Source organism: Papio anubis, chromosome 6, assembly GCF_008728515.1.
Source record: "Papio anubis isolate 15944 chromosome 6, Panubis1.0, whole genome shotgun sequence".
Classification (NCBI taxonomy): Eukaryota; Metazoa; Chordata; class Mammalia; order Primates; family Cercopithecidae; genus Papio; species Papio anubis.
The window spans coordinates 22576616-22593332 of NC_044981.1; the positions used below are offsets into that span (position 1 = coordinate 22576616).

General features: G+C 41.0%; 1 protein-coding gene across 1 annotated transcript; it reads left to right on the forward strand.

Moving 5' to 3' along the window:
* The first annotated feature begins 2250 nt into the window (after positions 1-2250).
* HDGFL1 (HDGF like 1) lies at positions 2251-4693 on the forward strand. The gene has a single exon (XM_003897115.5). It carries the CDS (start codon positions 2616-2618, stop codon positions 3393-3395), a length of 780 nt encoding a protein of 259 aa, XP_003897164.2. The 5' UTR covers positions 2251-2615; the 3' UTR covers positions 3396-4693.
* The last annotated feature ends 12024 nt before the right edge of the window (positions 4694-16717 follow it).

The following is a 16717-nucleotide window of genomic DNA, read 5'->3' on the forward strand; positions in this document are numbered from 1 at the left end:
CCTAATCCATAATAAAAGTCAACTTCACACTTATTGGCACATCATAGACCTTCATAGCCATCGTCTAGGCTTTCATGTCCATAATCCCATTAATATTTGTAATAATCCTGAAAGAAATTCTGAGTATTACTTTAAATATCTTGAAATCATGTAGCAGAGGTTCACAAAGATTATATTAACCCCTGGCCTTACAAAGCTGGCAAACAAGTGAGAAATGCCAGAATTTTTATTCTATCTCCTACTACCCCTTCTATAGGCCTGCCCTAGTAACCACACTCCCATTGATTTCTCCTGGAATTCTTTCAGTATTTAAGAACACACAATTTGGCATTTGAAGGCTAGCTTGTATTGTTCTGTAATGAACTCTCCCGGGCTTCATCTCTTAAATGAGATTTTAAGCTCCTCAAAAGTAAACATCTTTTGTGCCAGCCTTTCAGCATCACACTGTATTAGTGGGCAAGGGTGGAGGCACAAGATCTACTTGGGGAACAACACTTCTTTGCTTAATAGAATCTGTACTGCTCTTTGCAGATCTAGATCTTTCTCTACTAGATCTTTTTGCCTTTGCTTCCTGCTATACTTTTTCTCTCAGTTTTCCATAGGTGTTGGTTATTGCTCTAACCCTTACATCCCCAGTCCTGCCTTCACACCCTCATACTTGTTCACCTGCTGTAGTTCAACCACCCAACTATTGATGTTGGCTTTTTCTAGTGAGGCATCTTTGCCACCTTCAGCTTCAGCAGATGGCTTTTAGAACTGGTCCTGCCTTCAGATTGAGCTCATTGTACAACCAAATACCTCTTCTAGACATGCCATCTAGCTAGATTTTTTCCTACTTCAGCAAACTTCATACATGATATGTGCATTGGTACAGCATACTTAGCTGAAAAAAAAAAGCCACATATAGCAATATCTCTGCTTACAGAAATTCCAAATTCCTTTCTATTATGGGCTCCATGGCTGCCTATCATTTCCTATTTTCTTCTACGACCACTAAACATTTCTAGTTTTCTAGCACTTTGTAAAATTCAGAAGAGGGAACTTGTCAGATTCATCTCTGTAGCAGGATGTTGATTTGTAAATGAAGTGTTGATGCATTGTTGATGTTACTTATTTAATAAAAGTGTGGTAGATATGAGTAGGGCAGATAGGCATTCTAAGAAAATGGCTTGACAGAAGAGCTGAAAGAACTTGTTTAGAATTTTAGAATTATCAAAGGGCTTCATGTTCATTTCACCTTGTTAGGGAGGGGATATCTCCTTTTGCCTAGAGCATGTCTGTCAACCATTCAGAGTTCAAATGGTTGTTACAACCCAGCAAATGGGAAACAAATTTGAGTGGTACTGAAATGGGTTAAGGGCTCTGATTCTCGTCTAGTCTGTTGGTTACACTGGGAAGGAACATCTGTCTAGTTATAATACTCAAGAGTACTGGTGTGATAAATTTGGGTAGGTTTCAGAGTGCTTGCTCACAGCTAGCAAGCAGGATCCAAAAAAGATGTAGAAAGTTGTGTAAACACCTGCAGTTGCACTGACACTTTCATTCATATGTTTAGAAGAGACTTATAGCTGAAGAAAATTCTCTTTTTAAAATAGTTTCTCAGCTGAGATTACACTTTTTTAGTCTGTAGCTCACAGGAAGTTCTAGTTACCAATAGCATGTTCCATATGAGCAGATCTCTACCTAATTCTTATGCATAATGAACCCAATTTTCGTCTCTTCTAGAAAGATACTGAAAACATGTGCCATGATCTCAATGTTACAACTATATAGCCTCATCTTTCACAATACAATACAATCACCAACAAAGTTTAAAGTTCATGTCTGGCATCCAAGGTGAACATTTCCATAGAAAGTAGGAAATAGTTAGATGTCTGTTTGCCTTGGTGGTGGTGGTCCTATACACTTGTTGTGACCCTAAAGATATAATAATGTTTGACATTTTTGTTACCCAGTAATGTGGACTTTAGACATCCTAACCAGCTGCTGACTCTAACTCTTTACCAGACTTTCACCTAGTTCTTGAGCCTCACTGCAGGCTCCAGTGCTAGTCCCGGAGAAAATCAGAAAAGGGTTGAAACCACTGACACAGTCAGCTCTTCAGCTATTCCTAACGCAGGTGTACAGTTTCCTGTCGTGAGCAGATCAGGGCCCACAGGGACACTGCATGCTTGCCCTAGGCTGTTACTAGTTTCATGGAAACATGTACTAATTGTGTCACTGTGTTTTCTTGTCACATTGCCCCCTTTCTAGGCCGCTCTGGTACCGTTTATTTAAACTATGCAACCATCTGGCCCAGGTGCCCTAGAGATTGATTAGCAGCACAAGGCCACCACAAGCACAACCGCCATCCGGCCATCCCAGCTATTTCCTCCAGCATTCTAGACATCATGGCGTCCGAGGGTGGGTCCAACCGGCTTCGCGTATTCGGGAGATAATGCACTCTTCGCAGTGGAATCTTCTCGGGGCCGCGAGCGTTGCCCGCCCATTAGGTGGCGCCGGGTCCCTCGAGCAGGTCGCTCAACAACTCCCGCCCAGCAGCCGCCCTTACTGCGCGCGCGCAGACCCCGGCGTCTACTTCCGGTGTGGCCCAGGCCGGGTCCGCAGAACCAGCTATGTCGGCCTACGGCATGCCCATGTACAAGAGCGGGGACCTGGTGTTTGCCAAGTTAAAGGGCTATGCCCACTGGCCGGCGCGGATAGAGCACATGACCCAGCCCAACCGCTACCAGGTGTTTTTCTTCGGGACCCACGAGACGGCCTTCCTGAGTCCCAAACGCCTGTTCCCGTACAAGGAGTGCAAGGAGAAGTTCGGCAAGCCCAACAAGAGGCGCGGCTTCAGCGAGGGGCTGTGGGAGATCGAGAACAACCCCACAGTCCAGGCCGCCGACTGCCCATTAGCCTTGGAGAAGGGCGGCGGAGACGGTCCCCGGCCGGAGCCTGAGGCCGCGGAGGGCGACGCGGACGAGCCGACTCACGCTGATGGCGGCGGCGACGACGTGGGGAAACCGCACGACGACAAGCCCGCTGAGGAGGAGAAGGAGGAGAAGGGGCCGCTGAAGAGGAGCGCGGGGGACCCGCCGGAGGACGCCCCCAAACGACCCAAGGAAGCAGCCCCCGACCAAGAGGAGAAGGAGGAGAAGGAGGAGGCGGAGGCGGCGGAGGCGGCGGAGGCGGCGGAGGCGGCGGCGGCGGCGGCGGCGGCGGCCTTCGACGAGGAGAGTCCGCTCCTCGTGGCGGTGGAGAACGGCAGCGCCCCTAGCGAGCCCGGCCTGGCCTGCGAGCCGCCTCAGCCAGAGGAGGAGGAGCTCCGGGAGGAAGAAGTTGCCGACGAGGAGGCCTCCCAGGAGTGGCATGCCGAGGCACCGGGCGGCGGAGATCGCGACAGCGTGTAGTTACCAGCGTTTCCAGAAGAGCCCCTGCCCTGTTCCTGCTGCGGCCCGGTTGTTCTTGGGGAATCTGGCCATGGCCTGCAAACTGGGACTGCCTTTCCCCCTCCCCAGCCCGTCCTCCTCCAACCTACACTCCTTTGCCCTGCCCGGCCCCTGGATGGCAGATCACCTGACTCTCACCTCTGTGCCCCCACGCCTCTGTGATCTGAGTCAGGGCCTCAGTTCCCTCCCTGGGATAAAGTGAGGCCACCATCCCCGCTTTCCTCTCCCTCTTCTCACCGCTCAACACCCCCCCGCCGCCCCCACCGTTGCCTGGATCCGTTTCCGACTTGGGGCTCAGGCAGGCTGTTTTCACCTCTAGACACCCCTCCCTACCCCTCCTGCTCCCCCAGACATTATGGACCTCTGCTTAGGAATGTGGGTAGGAGCGAAAGACCTGAAAGATGAAGAGCAGGGGACACTTTCAGTCTTCAAGCTGTGGTAGTTAGCGGGCAGGAGAGTGACATCTTCCTGAGCTCCCGTCCACGCCTGCCATACCTCCCAGCTTCAGACTTTCAGGGAAAAGTGGGGCAGCATGTGGGGAATCCCCCCCACCCCCACAAATCCTTTTGCTGACCCAAGAGGTTCCGGGAGTTGCCGTTTTTCATCAAAACGTTTGGGGGCTTCCAAGTTGTTTGTGAGATCTGAAAACTTGACTTTGCCCAGTATCCTGGGAGGGACCTTGAGAAATATCTGTCCCCATTTAGATCTCTGGGGCCACTGATGGGATACCCTGGGAAGATCCTTGGCTGCCGCTTTCTCTCCCCACAGCCTCAAGGCCACCCTACGGTCATACATATCACTCAGGCGTAAAGACACATATTTTAGAAAATCTTTTTAATAAAAGGAAGTTCCAAAAAATTTTTAAGACCTACCCCTAGGTGTGCCTCCACACTGGCCCTAGCTTTCCCATTGCTATTCCATTTTTGAGATAAACTAGAAGGCTCCCTTTCTGTTTGAGGTTTTATGACTTGTAGTAAGGCTTTGCTGTCCCTCAGTGTCATTTTCCACTCAGGTACCATCACCTGGTCCCATCAACAGGTCTAGTATGTAGCCCACTGATAAAACAGAGGAAGATGTGTCTCCTCCCACCCTCTTCCTAATGGTCTATGTGCCTTTCTCCATATATTGTCTCTTTACCCCTTCCCCTCTCCCTTGGGCTCTGATGAAAAATTGTTGACTGCAGCTTCGGAAGTTTAGATCTGAGAACCAACCGTAGAATATTTCAGTTCTAGGAAATAAAACCAGTTGATTAAAGCAAATTTTCTCGGGCCTGTTCCTTTGGTTTCTAAGTAATTGGTTCTTAAATGGAATGCTCCTCTTATTTTTTATACATCTTGTGTTAAAACAATTATTTGTAACATACAGGGACATTTTAGAATCACCCTTGAGAAATCTTTGTTATCTTAAGGTCTCTATGCTTCACTTCATTTATAATAGTCACTACCGCTGCTTTGAATAAATGGAAACAAGTTAACTTAGAATGTTTGGATGATGACAAATTGGGACAATGCTTTGCCAAAGAATTGCTTTGTAGAAAAATAGAGCGAAAGGATTTGGTCCTTTTTTCTTTTTCCTGCTTTCCCACGTAATACTACTGTTTTTTCCAATGCCTTACTCATGAAAATAAGACAGTTGCTTTATACTCCCAGTTTGTAAAATATAGTATTGGTAGACTATTTTGCATTTGTAAGTGGCTTTGTGCAGATATCCCAGGATATTTAAATATAATAATGGTTACGTATTAGGCATCCTAATTTCTGTATTCATCAACATTGCAATTCATACGTGGCTTCACTAAATACTGTAGTCCTTCTCACAGAACATGCTATGGTGTCACTAACCAGCATGGTTGGCAACTGAAGACAACCTTGTTTTCCATCCCTGTAAAGATGGTATTATTTTGCTCCAAGATAGATAAATCAGATGATTCCTTGTTTCTCAACTACTGCTATTGCAATAATATTAATACTAGATGTTATTAGGCACTGAGTGTCTACTCTGTGTCCTGAAGATGACTTCATTCAATCTTTGTAATAATCTGGCAATGTAGGCATTAATACTCAAATTTTTCATTGGAAGCAGCTCTGGTTCAGAGGTTAAGTGGCCTTTCCTGCATTCCACAGAACATTCAGGATTCAAACACAGGTTTTAGTAGTCCAAAACCCAAACTCTTTCTCCTGAAGAGCACATTTAGAAAAGCAGTAACGGCCGGGCGCGGTGGTTCAAGCCTGTAATCCCAGCACTTTGGGAGGCCGAGACGGGCAGATCACGAGGTCAGGAGATCGAGACCATCCTGGCTAACACGGTGAAACCCTGTCTCTACTAAAAACATACAAAAAACTAGCCGGGTGAGGTGGCGGGCGCCTATAGTCCCAGCTACTCGGGAGGCTGAGGCAGGAGAATGGCGTGAACCCGGGAGGCGGAGCTTGCAGTGAGCTGAGATCCGGCCACTGCGCTCCAGCCTGGGCGACAGAGCAAGACTCCGTCTCAGAAAAGCACTAACAATGAAATCAGAAGTCAATAAAAGCCATTTTAGTATTAATAACAATCATGATAGTAGCTATTACCGAGTCTCTAAAGTGAGCCAGGCAGTACAGTATGTTTTACATGTGATGTCTTTATTAATACAACTGCCTAATTAGGTAGCTACTAATACCTCGATTTTAGGACTCAGGGAGCTGGGGTTCAAAGATGTTAAACAATTTTCCCAAGGTCATACAACTAGTAAATGGCAAAGCCAAGATTCAAAAGCAGGTCTTTCTCATTCTGAATCATAGGTGCTTTGTTTCATTATATTTTATTGCTTCCCATTGAATAAAACTTTCTGCTGAATACAATGGGAGTAGTTATTCTCCTACTATTTTGAAACAAACATTTAGAAATCTGAAAGGCAAAAAATATATTAATAGATGTTGCTAGTGGATGTTTAAACAGTATCATTTGGGGCAGCACCTGACAATTGTTTTGTCTTTAAATGATTTGGTGAAATGATGAGGACAATCGCGCATTCAGTATTTTTCAAGTTGTATGTGACTATAGGAAGTTTGAATATGGATTGGTATTTTTGCCGCAGGCGGGCCTATGATTCTGATAAGGCTTTTATGGAGGTACATCTTCTGAAATGATTCAATAATGTGAAGTATAGAAAATGAAATTACTACCATTTGTGTCTATTTCTTTGCACTATTTCTTTCCTCTTTTTGTGCTTCTAATACTGGGGATAGACATAGTTGTTTACTGGGACTTGACACACACATTTGCCTTCTTGGTGACGATGGTATTGAAGTGAAAACAGTAATCCTATACTGGAAGCCCAAACCTCTCCGTTATGCAATATATCCATGTAACAAACCTATACATGGTTCCCCTGAATCTAAAATTAAAAAATCACTTCCAAGAAATTTGGCATGGATCACAATTAGCAAGCAAGAAGCTTAAAAAAAAAGATAGTCCAACTAGTAGTATATCTAATGAATGATGCACTGAGTTACTAAATACAATTAAACCTACTAAAGGGAACTATGGAGAAAATCTATATTCTCAGCCCTGTTTTCCTGGGTATTATATCCCATTTATATGCTTTAGTGGTCAAGAGATGTTTTTGAGTGGACTGAAAAACATGCTGTTTTTAGTATTTTCTTCAATTATTGAAAATTCCCAACAATTCCAGTGCTGTTTTTGTTTTCCTCTGAATAACATGTGCGTCTATGACAAAATTACTGATCAATGACTAGTTACTTAACTGAACAAAGAGTGCTGCTCAACCTTTTGCTGATGTTATGTTGTCAGTAGTCCAAACATGTCCATGCGTGTTTGGAAGATCTTGTTTAAAAGTTGCATGTAAACGTATGCTTATGATATTGCCAGTGATTTGCAGACACATTTAGCATACTATTTCCTGTAAGGTTTTCAAAGTATTTGATATTTCACATAAACATTACTCCAGCAAGGGACTGAAATGCTATTGAGGGCTGTCAATTTTTCTGTTTTCTTTTTCTTTTAGGCAGGATTGAGCTTTCAACTGCTCTGCAGATTCTCATCAGAGGTGCAGACTCTTCTTTGTGGCTCATACCTACATTTTATTCTTCCTGAAAATATAGTTTGTATTCGGGGCACACAGGCATCTTCTATTCACTTCATCATCAACACTTGTCAAACAAAAAACCCCCTACTACTCATGCTACAGACTCATGCAGCTTCCTGTGTTTTGAAAGAATTGCCTCCCTCTTCTGAGCCTGGCTCAAGGTAAGACCCACTCCTGTGTGTTCCTGTAGAGCCCAAACTTGCACTGATTGTGTTCTAATTTCCTGTGTATTGCTTGCTCTTCCGCTAGACTGGAGGATAAAGGAAATGTGTTTCATTAGTATTTACTCCCACTTCCCAAACATGTCACAATAAGCACACAGTAGATACGTTCTAAATGTTTGAAGGTCTGTTGTCAAATATTCCTTATAATCGTGGTGCTGGAGTAAAAGTCATGTAATGTTGAACACATTCCGATTCTGAAAGCAGACAGGCAGGGTAAACTGGCCAGTATACTAATGGCAAGTGTGAGTTGGGGTGATTTTGTGTCCATGTCATAGCTGCCTAGATTAGGTGACTTGATGACATTGACAGTTCTTACAGACCCAGATAAATCTACCTTTTAATGTCAAGGTAATGCTATCTATTTTATCTAGATCTTCCCTCCATCTGGGTCACTTGTCGTAGTTTAACTTTCTACAATGCATTGGGCCCCAGGTAGACAAAGGGAGCATCCTGCTTGCTTTCAGGCAGGAGCCATGTATTCACCATTCAGTCAAAAATTTACAACAGTAAAGAGTAAGTATGCCAAAAAGAACTTGTATCTGCCATTCCCTCCGCCTCTTGTCGTGTAGACATCTCACTTGCTGTAGACACTTCTCAGAATTTAATGTCTTTGAAGGAAGGGGATCTATTCACCCCACAATGTGGTTTTGGCCCAAATCTTCTAAGCCAGTTATCTGTCTTGAATATAAATAATTATCTCTTCCACTGCTGGTAAAAAAACTAACTGTATTAGACCTTGAGATATCTAAAATAGAGACATTCTAAGTGATTTACTAGAGTAATTCTGACAGCAGGTGATTTTCTCTGTGCAGTCTGATTTTACATGCAAACTTCAATTTCACTGAAATGGTCTTGAGAATGCCAGAGGATACACAGAAAAGATCATAGCAAAAGGCTCTGGTGGCCAGAGGCAGCTTGGGGCATATGTTGACCAAGGGCAGCCCTAGTCATAGAATGGCCAAGTCATTGCATTGGGGACCAAAGAAAAACAAATTTATTCTACTTTATTGGCCTGATGTTTGGTCATTGTCCAAGAACTGTGAGTCGTTTGGTGAGTGCCCTTTTTTTCCCTCTGTTTTTTTCGTTTGTTTGTTTTTTGTTTTTTGTATTTTAAATCAATTTGAGAAGGCTCTTCCTTCTGCTCAGAAAGCTTATGGCTCTCTTCTCTTCTTCCTCTTGATGCAGAAGTACTATGTCATAGTACTTTCCCTGAAGTACAATATCAAAACGAGGTATCACTTTAATGTGTTCCCATAAGACCTTGGTTTTCCCTCTATAGTATCTACTGCACTCACCTATAGTTATTAGTTTTTATGAAGTAATAGGTTGTACATTCTGTATGGACAGGACTGTATCATTTTGCTTATTTAAACCAAGTGCCTGGTTCATATATATATTAAGCACTCAATAAATGGTTGCTAATAAGAAAATGAATGAATGCATGGCTAAATCCTGGAGCTCACCCACCCTTACTCCAGCCCTAAGAGGAAAGTTTGAGGAATTTTGTCATGCCTAGTAAACCATGGTAAGGGGAGCCAAAGATGGTTTTTTGCTCAGTTTGTACCATTGATTAAACAAGATTATTTTGTTTTAAATAGGTGTTGGTATCACAAAATAGCAGACCTTAGCAAGACTGAAGCCTAAGGAGGATAAATCAAATTATCCAAGTTTGCCCTCTGAATCTGATTGTGAATATGCATGTCAAACACAACATTCATCTGCTTTAGTGATTTTTCTCTTTAATATTCTGATATTTTATCATCAACTTCCTTTAATATAGGAAGCATCATGGTGGTTTCTGGCTTTGGAGTCATCCAATCTTAGATTTAAATCCTGAACTCCACCATTTAAGAGCTACGTGATCTCGGCTTCCTTCAACTAAAAGCTGTGATAATGACTTTCATGTGATAGCTTTGTTGTGAGAAGCAAATGTGCTCATGTATGTTAAAATATCAAGCATAGTATCCAGCACAAAACAGGCACTATGTACATGTTAATTCCATCCCCTTTCATGTGTATCCAGAGAACTAATGTTACCATTTCATGTATTGCAGCTCAACTTATCACCTTTTTCAGAAAACACTGGAGGCCTTTGCCGGATGCAAGCAGCTACCTCGTTTGGTTATATGTTAATTCTATATTTAGTCTGCCCATACACAGAGAGGAGCTAAAAATCTTATCCTTCCAATTATTCATATTGCTCTTCAATATCTTCTTAAATTCCCTCACTGGTAGCTGAGCTACTTTATACAGACACATCCGGTTTTAAAGATTCCTCTTTCTTGGTATGACTCAACCCTCCTGCGGCCAGTTTTATTCCTCCTGTTATTTCCCTAGGATCCATTCATTGTTTTCCGGGAGCGTTTCTTAAATGCGTCTCCTTGAACACTTTGTATTATTCCTGATTTTTTCCAACTATAGAAATAGTAATTATTTTGCTCTAGTTATTTCTTGGCTTCCTGGCCTTTTTTTCTAATGTACCTGTCTTTTCACACATAATTTTAATGAACTGCCCAACTCGATTACTAAAAGGCACTGGAGTATTACAAGGGTTTGACCATTCTTTCCAGAAGTTCTCTCTGGTTTCATGTCCTCCTGTGATTTACCAAGTGTCACTTAATTTTTCTTTCTCTTTTTTACACACCATGGCCAACTTTTCATCACAGTCATTATCCACCTCTCTTGGTGATCTACTTAACATTTCATTAAAAAATATGTTCAGCTCAGCTCCTTTCTTCCTACCCTTCACATGTCAACAAGACCTGCTTTCCCCCTTTCACTTGTGATTCTTCTGGTGCTCAGAATTTGTCAATCATTAGTTCTCGTCTTGGTGCAGTCTCTCTACACATCCTCCCTCAGCAGCGTCTGTATTTCAGTCTAGGCTTCATTCCCATCAGCTGCCATTCTTTTTCCCACCTGTTTTCTGTCCTTGTTTTTACCATTAGATGTTATTAGGACATCGCACCGATTTTAGTCAATGAATACTTTGATGATAGCGTCTCAATAAGCCTTTTAAAAGAAAAGCAGAAATGGGAAAAGACAAGGATAACTGTCCTATTTTATGAATCTCATTTTTTTTAAAGTTAAAATCTGCAGAATGACTAGAAACCTAATAACTTTGCTTCCACATATTTTGGAGGTTGTTAGATGTGAAGACTGGAGGAGAAAGAGTTCTTGCCACAAGGAAGGGGGTGTGCTTGCATTGCAGGAGGGCCTACTGTGAGCATGGGGATAGAGCAGTGAATGAGGCAGAGAAGCTACCTACCCTCCTGAAGCCTGTATTTCATGGGAAAGACAAACAGACATGAATAAATGAGACCATTTCAGAATGTGATCATATCAGAGTGTGACAGAGAATAAGTGAGGAATATATATTTTCAATTATGTTAAAATTAAGCTTTGTATATTAGACTGCTCTTAGGAAGTGTATGGCTCATTTCAAATTCAACCATTTTGGTAGAACAACATATTTCTGCAGTACTGTGAGTTTATAGCTCTATTGCCTGTACTAGTGGTTCTCTATCTTTTTAATGGATAGAAAAAGATTCCAGAGACGTTCATGCCAGTAAACATTCCTCTATGTGTGCAGTATCAACAATAACAACAGCACCCACTTACTGAATGTTTACTATGTGCCACATGCTCTTCTAGGTGTTTGAGATACATTACTAAACAATATAAATAAAGTTCCTGGCTTTTTGGTACTTCCATTTTAGCAGGTAGAGAAAGGCAATTAGAAATAAACTTAATAAATAAAGAAATTATATTGATGTTAGAAAGATTTAAATACCATTGGAAGAAACAAAGCAAGGGCTAGAGAGTAGTAGGCAAAGATGGTGCAATTTCAAATACAGCAGTAAGAATGGTGGCCAAGTGTATGTGAACACCTGGGGCTTTCTCTCTCCCTTCTCCTTAAGTCATCACATTAGAAAGTAAGTAAACAGAGTGGCGTCCTTATAAAGATTACCTTGAATCATTATAATTGGTAAAACAGAAATAATCCACAAACTCAAATCCTTTACTATTTATAAATTATTACTAGTGGCACACCTCCCAGCCGAGAGAGAGACATGAATCCTATAATCAAACCCATTGCTTGGTACCCATTTATTATATATACCTGTGTGGTATCTTTTGCGTTGTGATATAGACCAATATTTGACCTTTATTTTATTTAACATTTTGCATGCATTTAATTCCTCAAATAGAAAATACTCAACCACAGGGACCATGAAATTTGTTTTTCTAAATCTTCTGCAATACCTAGCAGAGCGCGCATCACAAATCATCATCTGTTTTTATAGACTAACTTAACGTAATGAAGTCACAATTTAGTCACATGTTAACAGCATACCTCAGCATCCTGAGAGCATGTGCGCATGTGAGATAAGTTTCCCATGAGACAGGAGTCCTAGTAGTAGCTGGATGCCAGTGAGCTGGATGCCATGGAGTATTCATGAGGCATGTTGTTATTGCATGCTACAGTTTAAGCTTTGCAGAGTAGGCATATTTGCCTGAACACCCACCCCATCCCCATCTTTATAGCTGATGTCACTTATTTTTAAATGCAAACTGATGGCCGGGCGCGGTGGCTCAAGCCTGTAATCCCAGCACTTTGGGAGGCCGAGACAGGCGGATCACGAGGTCAGGAGATCGAGACCATCCTGGCTGACACGGTGAAACCCCGTCTCTACTAAAAAATACAAAAAACTAGCCGGGCGAGGTGGCGGGCGCCTGTAGTCCCAGCTACTCGGGAGGCTGAGGCAGGAGAATGGCGTGAACCCGGGAGGCGGAGCTTGCAGTGAGCTGAGATCTGGCCACTGCACTCCAGCCTGGGCCACAGAGCAAGACTCTGTCTCAAAAAAAAAAAAAAAAAATGCAAACTGAGTGGTTGACATTGGAGTATGCATAGCAAGGGAAGTATGTGTATGCAGGTGGGGAATATTCTAAAGACAAATTTCTATTTTGCAATTCTTTCAAGGTCAAATTTTTCTTAAATCATGTAGAGATACTTCTCTATTACATTTCTTGTCATTTTAAAATCATTTTAGGCTTTGGAAGCCTTCTCCATTTTTTTTTTTTTTCTGGTCCAGAATCTGAATTGTTTGATGACAGGAGCCAGAGTTTAGAGTTGGTATAAGAGACATAAATCTACTATGTTCTCGATATACTATCCAGACTTCCAAGTACAGACCTTGTGAAGTCCTGGGTTTTTGTAAAATATAACTTGAAATGCCAATATTTTAGATAAATAATTGAAGCCTGGGTTGGAATGATAGTGCAGACTGTGTAAAGAGATTCATGTAGGATAAGCTAAAAGCCTTCTTTCACGATGTAGAGAAAACCCATAGTTTTGCTATTTCTACTTTGTTAGTGTTCCTAACAACTACTCACCTGTGAGCAGGCATTGCCATTAGGACTGAATGTCACAGCCTTGAAAAAAAGCTACACTAGAGTCCCGTGGTGAGGCAGAAAAAGGAACGGACACACATCAGAGCTGTTCAAACCATATCAATTACTAAAGTATTTGAGTATGCACCCTCTAATATTTCTTGTGACTGTCAACATGACTACGTAGTTGACAGAGCAGAGCACATCACAAAGTATCGTTCATTTTTATTGATTAACTTAAATATATTTAGGTCATGTTGATATTTTAGTCATGTTATTGTAAATGTTTGAATGATAAGCAGATGGAATTCAGTACAGGTATGCTATAGTATTTTTTCACTCTGTGGGTTTAAAAAAGAGAGAGAATAATTACAATGATATTTTACCTTCCAAGGGCTCAGTGTGGAATGAAAAACACAAAACCAAAACACATTCTACTTTCTCTTGTTCCACCCTTGCCTCCTCAGAAAAAACATCACCTGTATCAACTCTACAAATACTACACCATGCAAGAGAAAAAACCTCTGGCCCTTTGATTGTGGTCACCCCATGAACTTGTTAAAGAGAGTCCCTTAGGGTTAAATATAAAGAATAATGAACAACTTAAAAATACTGGGCTGCAATGATTCCCAAACCTTCACATGGAGTCGTAGCCTGCCATGTGTGTTATCACCCAGAGTGGAAGGGAACCTCCTTCAAGAAGCTGCATGTTGGTGAATCTCTTTTTCTGATCCTGTAGGACCAGGATGGATACCAATTTATCAATTTTGATAAAACAACAACAAAGAAAGACTAAGTCACAGATGGTTGGTGACAAGGTGCCTCTTTATTCTTGGAGGACTATTATAGCTCTTAAAATAAATAGATGCCCCCAAGAATTATATCACAAAAATAATTAGCGTACCATATATCTGCAGGGCTGCTCTCTCGGCACTTTCCACCGTTCGGCTCCAGGGGACAGACAGTAGTATATTGCTGCTGCCGCCACTGCCTCCCCCTAATAATGGCCATTATTCATAGCAGGGCACGGGAGGTCACTAGCGTGGTCTTTGTGCAAGCGACCCTACTATTCATCCTGTATTGTTCTCTAGATTGTGAGCTACGGCAAATGGATTAGGGAACCAGTTTGTTTTTTGAGCATGAGATGTAGATTTGACCTTGTGTTGTCCTTCTGCATCCTCTATGATCTCACAAACCCTAGACATAAGACAGCAGCCTTGTGAAAAATCTCCAACTGTGCTTTGGTTTTGAGTTTAAATCACAGTATTCCAATCATTTGTTGGTTTTGCTACAAAGATGCCTGGGGCATCCAGCTTCAACTGAGAGGGCAGACTTGTCATTGTTAGTAATTAGAAGGAGCCTGGTAGTGATTCAAGGTAGCTCAGAATTCATAAAAAAATTTTTTTTAAACCAAATGTGTTAGTGAGATGTAGTTTGCTGAATTCGTTGTAGCTGTGTGGCTGTCTTTTTAACCTTGCTGCCCTGTTCATTATACATGCAGTCAGTCACCAAATACCTTGGTTTCCTGCTGTGCTCCTGAAGCCTGATAAAATGCATCAGATATTAGATGAATCTTCTGGTCTTCCCCTGTGTTGGTAACGATCTCTTTCAGATACATTGGTATACCTATAGACTGAAATAAACTCCTAACATTTAATGCTGTATATGGACTGGTGCTTAGTAGGCACAGAATAAATGCCTAATGAATTAATAAATAAATGATTAAATGAAAAAGGGTATTGTTTATGGCATTTCAAAGTTAGTAACTTTATTTTACTAAAGAAATTAATCAACAGAGAATTGCCTAATCTTGCACACACAAGAAACACTTCTCAGGGAGGCACATTTCTATGATTTCTTGGTGTTGGTTTCCTTATCAAGGAGGCAGTATCTAGACATGTAAAACAGTTTTACCTTACCTACAATCCCATTTCAGAGGTTATTTTATTGTCTCTACACAAGGTATTAACACTCATTAGTCACTGGACTCTGCTTAAAAAGTGGGCTTGCCAGAAATAGGGATGCTATTTCAGGAAAAAAAAATCATTTCAGCAACGTAACCACAGAACACTGGTGCCACAGCAAATTAATGGATGCCCCACATCGAACAACATGATAAGGTAATATGTGATCATCTCAATTAGTAATTTCACTCCATGAATTCCAGAGCTGAAGATTAAGATAGACAAAGTAGAATCACTAACACCTTTATGAATTGTTTATACTTTAATTTAAAATGTCTATGTATCTTATAAGCTCTTCTTATACTAAAAATCAAACTTTATTCAGTTTTTTTGACCTATTCATTGATATGCCAGCATAATGTATCTGGAATTTAAGTATGGCTGGACTGGAATCAAATTGCAGTTTAATATAAATATGCACAGAAAGGATAATCAATAAATTTTTGAATTAGCCTTTACTATCATAACCGTAATATACCTTTTTTTTTCTAGCATATAGAATGTATTATCAACCATGTGAAATCTTTTTTTTTTCCTTTAGTTCATGACCAGTTAAACAAAAGTTGAAGCTAAATATAAAGAGAATAAAAGTGAAATTATCATTTTAAAAAGTGAAAAAAGTATAGAGGGTTGACGGTATTTTTGGAACCGAGGAAAATGACCAGAATTTGTATAGTTTGGAAGTGATTCTGACCCTGGGCCAGGTCCAGTTCTCCCTCATGGTGAGCAACTCAGCTGTTTCTCTGCCCTGTGTCTCCTTTAAGTGACTCTACCAGCATTTTCAGGTAAACTTGCTGGAAACATTCATTGAGTAATCAATGAATCTTAAAGAATCAGCCACAGAGGTATTTTTATGTAAAATTATGCCCTATTATTCGAGAAGGACATATTTCTGTACACGTGCATAACTGCAAGTGTTTAGCTAATACTAGGTTTATGATAAATTCTTCTACCTTCATTTCTAAGATGGTAATGGTAAAAAGTTTTTGTTTTCTTTTTTGTGGTGGCAAGTTAAAAATTTACATTGGAAATGTATGAGATTTTCTGAAAGTTGTAGATTAACATTTATAACTTCACAGGAAATATTTTAAAAGCTCAACATTTGAATATTTTTGCATTAATAGTGAAGAGGCCTATTTAGTGAGATCTAAGGATGGATTATGAGTGTGGCTGTAATGCCATTGAAAAAATGAAGAAAGTGTAGTGATTTAAACCAAATTTGAAAACACTAACCCACAATCTGTGTCTTACTTGCCTTCTGATCAATTTGATTTACAATGTATAATTAAAGAGGTGTTAAGTTTCTTTAAACGTGTGCAGACGAAGCCTAAGATTCATGAAGGCTGAAGGTGTGAGTGACTTATTTAAAACCCCTTCTGTTCAAACAAGCCAGTAAGGGCTTTTATTCTTGTGATGGTATAAAACATACATCTTTAACCTCAATAGCCTAATGTTCCCTCTGTACTTAAAGTATTGAGCAGGGCAGTCTCGTTTAATGTAATGGTTTCTTTTCTGGCAAACAGAGTTTTATTTCACGACTGGGATAACCCATTACCCAAATCCCAGCAATAGAGTTTTCCATGAAAGTCAGCATTTCTGATTTCTGACAGTGACCTCTAA